The sequence below is a fragment of the Chanodichthys erythropterus genome, chromosome 17 (assembly GCF_024489055.1).
Source record: "Chanodichthys erythropterus isolate Z2021 chromosome 17, ASM2448905v1, whole genome shotgun sequence".
Taxonomy (NCBI): domain Eukaryota; kingdom Metazoa; phylum Chordata; class Actinopteri; order Cypriniformes; family Xenocyprididae; genus Chanodichthys; species Chanodichthys erythropterus.
This window is the reverse complement of record NC_090237.1, coordinates 5,997,501-6,004,995: the sequence shown is the minus strand read 5'-3', so window position 1 is coordinate 6,004,995 and position 7,495 is coordinate 5,997,501. Positions and strand designations below refer to the sequence as shown.

General features: G+C 38.5%; 1 protein-coding gene across 1 annotated transcript in view; it reads right to left on the bottom strand.

Moving 5' to 3' along the window:
- Positions 1-4,423: 4,423 nt before the first annotated feature.
- The window catches only part of farsb (phenylalanyl-tRNA synthetase subunit beta), a 12,413-nt gene continuing 9,341 nt past the window's right edge, over positions 4,424-7,495 (bottom strand). Inside the window, exons 12-17 of the mRNA XM_067366052.1 lie at positions 7,026-7,233; positions 6,845-6,925; positions 5,767-5,859; positions 5,513-5,630; positions 5,289-5,441; positions 4,424-4,881 (exon numbers count right to left, since the gene is read on the bottom strand). Coding sequence (XP_067222153.1) covers positions 4,730-4,881; positions 5,289-5,441; positions 5,513-5,630; positions 5,767-5,859; positions 6,845-6,925; positions 7,026-7,233 — 805 coding nt within the window. The 3' untranslated portion in view covers positions 4,424-4,729. The remainder of the gene's footprint in view (positions 4,882-5,288; positions 5,442-5,512; positions 5,631-5,766; positions 5,860-6,844; positions 6,926-7,025; positions 7,234-7,495) is intronic.

Below are 7,495 nucleotides of genomic sequence, written 5' to 3'. Positions count from 1 at the left end.
AGAACATTACACATTTCACCTTTATATTCCCTGGACAGGAACTGTGGCAAACTGTTGATTTCTACATTCGGCTTGTACTTTTAGTTGTAAAAACTGCAAAAAATTAACTTCCATTGAAAGTTCGTTTTTATCAGATGATGTTTATGACAATTTTTACTAACACATAACACCTGTTATAAAATGCTTTGACTGCCTCAACTCTATGAATGTTTGTCCTATTACTTTTTTTTACCATATAGTTATGCATTTGATATTTATTACAAAATGTTGAAGAACATATTTAGACTTTGGCATTCAGGATGTGTGAGCTTTTACAGATGTGGTGAAGGAAATGAATAAACACAATAAAAATGGCACTTAAAAAAGTGTCGCCTCTCTCCATCTGCCTCCATTTCTCCGTCTGTTTGTTTTGCATGTTTAAAGTGTTGATGTAGACGGTTTAACAGATCATAAACACTTCAGAAACCACAAACACGCCTCTCATGTAGCCACAAACCCTTACAAACGCAGTGTACACACAGACCATCCTTACACACACAAATTAAAGACATGCCATAATAGCCTCTAATCTCTTTCCCTCTTACACATATAGTTCAGACACACAGAAAGACACTCCTAACTTGACTTTTTCACATATTTAGAATAACATTAAGGTCATTAAATATATGAAATAACACAGATGGAAATATGGGAAGCTAATCGGGTAATTTTATCCAAGCTTTTAGGGTTTTAATATCATGAAAAACATGTTCAGTCAAATGCCTGCCTGGTATCGTTTATCTGGAGATCAGGTGGAGCCCGTCTCTAGCGCTGACCTTTCTGAGAGCCTGTTAAACCAGACACTTCCTCTCATCTGCCATCTCAAACCACACACACAGATTTTGTTAATCAGTGATCTGGGCTCCTGTTTAATGAGTTACAGCTGAAATATATTCAAACACATGAGTTTCTTTTAATATGCCTAGTCAACAGCAGACATTTACACTTGGTTTTCAAGCATCAGTGCAGTTGGAGTTGTTTAACACCCTGGGACACACACACACACACCGACACGCTCAAATTGCTTTTAACAGACATACAGGTAACACAACTTCATTCATCATTCATCATGATAAGATCCATTAGCTTGTGAATAAGCACACTGTCTCACTGTTATTTATTGCCTACTTATTATGTGAGTCTCTGATTCCTCTTCTGTGAGGAGGGTGAAAGAAACATGCAGTTGGCAAATAACATCACTTCAGTCAAATGTATATTTATTATAATGATAAATGCATACAGTTAGTGTTGGCGGTATGGTTCTGTTCTGGTCAAACTCCACACGCCCGTCCAATTCAATTCACATTTATTTGTATAGTGCTTTTCACGATACATATCATTTCAAAGCAGCTTTAAAAGCAAATGGAGAATAATTAGCGTAGCTGCTGTTCTTAACATTAAGCAAAGATAGTCACGTGCAATTGATCTGGTATGAGATGCATTATGTGAATGCTTGGCTAAAGAGATGCGTCTTTAATCTAGATTTAAACTGGGTGAGCGAGTCTGAGTCCCGAACATTATCAGGAAGGTTATTCCAGAATTTCGGAGCCAAATGTGAAAATGCTCTCCCTCCTTTAGTGGACTTAGATATCCTAGGTACAACCAGAAGTCCAGAGTTTTGTGATCTTAAAGAGCGTGAAGGATTGTAGGGCGATAGAAGATTGGTTAAGTACACAGGAGCTAAACCATTTGGAGCCTTATAGGTCATTAGCAATACTTTATAATCGATACAGAACTTAATAGGTAAAATTGGTGATATATGATCATATTTTCTTGACCTGGTAAGAACTCTAGCAGCTGCATTTTGTACTAATTGTAGCCTATTTATTGCGGAAGCAGGACAACCAGCTAATAATGCATTACAGTAATCTAGTCGAGACGTCATGAAAGCATGAACTAACTTTTCTGCATCAGAAATAGATGACATATTCTGTATCTTATGTTTCTGAGGTGGAACAAGGCTGTTTATGTAACATAAGAAATATGATTTTCAAAGCACAAGTTGCTGTCTAATATAACACCTAGGTCTTTAACTGTCGAGGATGGAGTAACAGTACATCCTTCTAAATGCAGATTGTAGTCTGAGAGATTCTGTGCACAGGTTTTTGGCCCATAAGTAATACTTCAGTCTTATCTGAATTTAATAGAAGAAAATTACTAGTCATCCAATGTTTTACTTCTTTAACAGACTCTCTCAGACTGGATCATTTAGAGATTTCATCTGGTTGTGTTGAAATATATAACTGAGTATCATCGGCATGCAGTCATGCTTGGACAGAGCAGGGAGAGCAGCAAGTCAACCCTGCCTTGGGGTACAGAACAGATCCAGTAATCATACATACATAAATTACACAATCAGAATTTACATGAGTTGTTGTAAACAAGCTAAAATACACGAGGAAGGATGATACAATGAAATTACTGTATGCAGAAGACAGAGATAAACAGACATCAGATTAGATTCCAGCTGGATGGAGTTGAGGATGGAGGGGGAGTTAAATGCAGCGTGCAGCTGAACAATAGAGAGAATGAATGAATGAATGAATGAGGATTTAAATGAACCGCTGTGATAGGTGTCACAACTGGATTGGTACACGTCAGAAACAGCTGACTGTCAGCTGGTGCAAGCTTGACTGACGTGGCCTGAACTAACCAGAAGCTTGATTTCTCTTTTTTCAGCATGAATTTAGGTTAGAATTAATATATAAAGGAAAGTGTGTATTTTAAGTGCTATAGCCTAATAGGTCTTGCCATCCCACTATCCATCCATCCATCCATCCATCCATCCATCCATCCATCCACTGTCATACTATCCATCCATCCATCCATCCACTGTCATACTATCCATCCATCCATCCATCCATCCATTGTCATACTGTCCATCCATCCATCCATCCATCCATCCATCCACTGTCATACTATCCATCCATCCATCCATCCATCCATCCACTGTCATACTATCCATCCATCCATCCATCCATCCACTGTCATACTATCCATCCATCCATCCATCCATCCATCCATCCATCCATCCATCCATTGTCATACTGTCCATCCATCCATCCATCTGTCCATCCATCCATCAATCCATCCATCCATCCATCCATCCACTGTCATACTATCCATCCATCCATCCATCCAACTATCCATCCATCCATTGTCATACTGTCCATCCATCCATCCATCTGTCCATCCATCCATCAATCCATCCATCCATCCATCCATCCATCCATCCACTGTCATACTATCCATCCATCCATCCATCCATCCATCCACTGTCATACTGTCCATCCATCCATCCATCTGTCCATCCATCCATTCACTGTCATACTATCCATCCATCCATCCATCCATCCATCCATCCATCCACTGTCATACTGTCCATCCATCTGTCCATCCATCAATCCATCCATCCATCCATCGTCATACTATCCATCCATCCATCGTCATACTATCCATCCATCCACTGTCATACTATCCATCCATCCATCCATCCACTGTCATACTATCCATCAGTCCATCCATCCATCTATCCATCCATCCACTGTCATACTATCCATCAGTCCATCCATCCATCGTCATACTATCCATCAGTCCATCAATCCATCGTCATACTATCCATCCATCCATCAATTCATCGTCATACTATCCATCCATCCATCCAGTCATACTATCCATCCATCCATCCATCCATCCATCGTCATACTATCCATCAATCCATCCATTGTCATACTATTCATCCAACCATCCATCCATCTATTCATCATTCCATCCATGTCAAAAATTACTTGTAAATTGCTCATTAAGCTATAGTATCACCAAATACTCAATCTTTTTGTCAACTTGTTTTCTTTCAAACAAGGTATTGTATTTAATTTTGAATCTGATTGATCCAGGCTTATGCACCTCCATTTCTGAGTGGAAAAAAGCATTATCTGTGGATAAATTGGTCAATATTCAACAAAATATGGAAAAAATTGCAGTTTATCACACTAGCGTGCTTTAATATTTAACCTGGAAGTTTGTTTTGAAATGCTTTTATCTTGTACAAAATGGCACAAAGTCACACTGACTTTCAAAAATGACAGGCCTACCAAAAATAGCTTATAAATAGCTTGTTATGCTATATTATATTAATGTTATGCTATATTATCACCAGATATTGGATTCAATCTTTTTGTCAACTTGTTGGGGAAGCAGTTATACTCCGGGTGAGTAAAGTCATTAAGTTTTTGTCCAATGCGATATTGTTAACTAGCATTTCCAGCAAAAAGAAAATCCTCTCCGTGTCAAAATGACCCGAACACAACATGAGGGTTAAATTAGCTTTAGATGAAGTACAGCAAGGTATTATAGAGGACATTGCTTGATATCCACCAAATACATGCAAAATCCAACAAATGGCAATTTTGGTTTATTCATACATATTTATTAGTTTCTATGTTGTAAAATGTGCTGGACACAGACATACAGCCATGATGTTTAATATCAGAAAAACATACTAGCAGTGGACAAGTTGAGGTTTATTAAAACAGAGTGATTTATTCTGATCATTCAGTAACACATGCCGTCGTGACTAGAACTCATTCTCCTAAAGATAAACAGTAATGTGTGGATGCAACTTCTGAAAGAGGAGCCAAGACGTTGACCAAAATGGAGGGGTGTGGTTAAGCTAATTTGCATTTTGACATCACAGGAAGGGCTCTATGTCGATATCGATGGCAGAGCAGGGCATGGTCAGCTCAAAACGACTGATGACATCAGGGTGAAGGACCCCGAGGTGTCCGATGCTTTTGCCACCTGACAAAATCTCAGCACAGCGGCCAGGGAAGAAGGTGGAGTCTGTAAGAAAAATGATCAATTAAGTTAGTATTATAAGTCAACTTCAGTTATATTCATTACTAATTTTTGTTCAAACTTTATATATTCCACTTAATAGCTTTATTTTAATGAACAAAAACAATTTGATACAGTTTCATGACATTTTAAACAGTCTCTTTAAGCCTTTTCCATCCATCAGGTGAAAATAAAATGAGGAAATGAGCATCTGACCGTCCAGTAATAAAAAAAAAAGTCCTAGCAAAAGAACTATAACACTTCCTATTAACATTTTGCTGACCTACTGCTCGCAGATAAACGCTGTTAAATATTAACCACTAAAATAAATCTTTGAATATGACTCAGAGAGCTCATAAAACGAATCTCACTCAGAGGAAGGACACCATGTCGACTTTTAACATTTGACTCACCCTCTGCCGCCTGGATGTGGTATCCTTGGTTACGGCCTGGTTTGACATCCAGCAGCTGCATGACCCGGTCCAGAAGTCCATGGATGACCTCAAACCCCGGGCTCTTGTTGTAGTAAACGGCACAGAGTCGCCTGTTGTTGCGGGCTCCTACATCTGCGAGACAGATCAAGTTCAGAGACTGCTTATTAGCATGCGTTACTTGATTTTGAGGATGTCAAACACACCTTTTGTTTCATCCTTCAGGACGACGTCTGAAATCTCGAACAGTTTGAGAGGTAGGGGCATCTTCCTGTTGGCAGCGACCGTTTTCAGGAGACCAGGAAGAAGAGAGGTGCGCGCCACCTAGAGGCCAGTATGGTTTAGTTAGTCAAATCTCACTCTGAGTTACTACTAACTGTCTGATTTAAACTTGTGAAAGCACCCACTAGTGGACAAATGTGAGAAATGCTAATCAGATTTTGTGGATGGGGTGTGTTACCTGAAACTCTGCAGTCTTTGGGTTGGAGATGTGGACTGCTCTGGTTTCTGCTATGTTTTTCCCGAGTTTATCTGCAATATCTTCTTGCGAACACTGCAGAGAGAGGGTGAAAAGGTTATTTTAATGGAGTCACATTATAGAAAACAAGATAACAAATGAACGGAAAAACAAATATACAGCAACCAATGTTGTAATTTGTTTGCGATGAACATTCTTTTAAAGTTGGCAAGAAATTAATCAGGAAAAAAATGGGGGGGGATAAAATCTATATTTTAAGTGCATGTTTTTTATCTTTTTTTTTTTTTTAATGATTAAAAAAAAATCTCAAATCTCAAAATCGTTCAATAATTCATGTCCTAATTTTTTTTCTTATTACATAATTATATAAAATAAATAAATATAACAAATCCATACATCACAATACAGAAGAAAACATCTGTTGATACTTCCTTTTCATCATGACTTTTAAACACATAACAACACTTAAATAGGGCTGGGTTGTTAATATTGATTAATCAATTTAAATCTATATTCATTTTGATGAACTGATATGGATTCTTAAAGTCCCAAACTAATCTTTTAGTCTATACTGTTTTGTTGCATGTCTGCCATCAAATAATCACAATAAGCTTTTTGGTTTGTTACTTTTGATATAAAACAAAATCTCAGTTTTGAAACAGTGTACATTTTACTATGAAATTCAATCAAATACTGTTTTGGCACTCTTTAATGTGGCATGACAGCACATGACCGATTATCTCTTCCTCTTTACTACTAGTTATAGCAACAAAAAAACATGAATGAACATCAGAAGGTATAAAATCGAGGTTGTGAATCAAGAGTCTAATCAATTTGTGAAATGGGTGTTTACCCAGCCCTAAAAACTAAGATAATCTACATACACAAATCTTGTAAAAACTGCCCATTTAATTCTAATGCTTAGAGAGAAGGTGGACAATGGCCATGAAATCTAAATTACAATTTTTGTGACTGCAAGAAATCTTATAAATGGACTTTGGGGAGGAAAACGTGCAGAATATAAACCTAATAAATAAAAGAGAGAGGAGTGATTTCTAACCAGAGCGAATGTCAGAGCTTCAGTAAACCCGGCGGCTGCAAGGTCTTGCCTCAGTAACTCCGTTAGTTTATTTAGAGGGAGCTGCAAATGCAAAAACACACGTGTAAGTGTCGTAACATCAGCACTGAACCTTTAAAATGATCTCCTGTTTAATAGGTCAGAATTAATGTTTTTCACGAACCTGATTGGCTACTGTGTACGTGCGTGGAGTGCTCCTGACGATGTTGTTGAAGCCGTACGCTATGGCAGCATCCTCCATGATGTCACAGGCGTGGATGACGTCAGAGCGTGTGGGCGGGATCTCAACCTGGATCTGATCGCCCTCACCGGTGATCTCTGACCTCAAACACATCCGGGTCAGCAGCTGAGCGATGCTTTCTGCTGATTCACTGGAGAGGAGAGCACAGAGAGTGTGATCAGGGTTCAATCTACTGACCGAACCTGAGAAACAAAGAGGTTAAAGCTCTAATGCAGGGGTGACGAACTCCGTTCCTGATGGACAACTGTCCTGCAGAGTTCAGCTCCAACCCTAATTAAACACACCTGAACCAGCTAATCAAGGGATGTGTCTGGATGTGTCGCTTTTGCATAGTTTGTGTTTGCTTTTTAATAATCTTCTGGGGGGAATTCATTCATTATTGGTATTCTCTA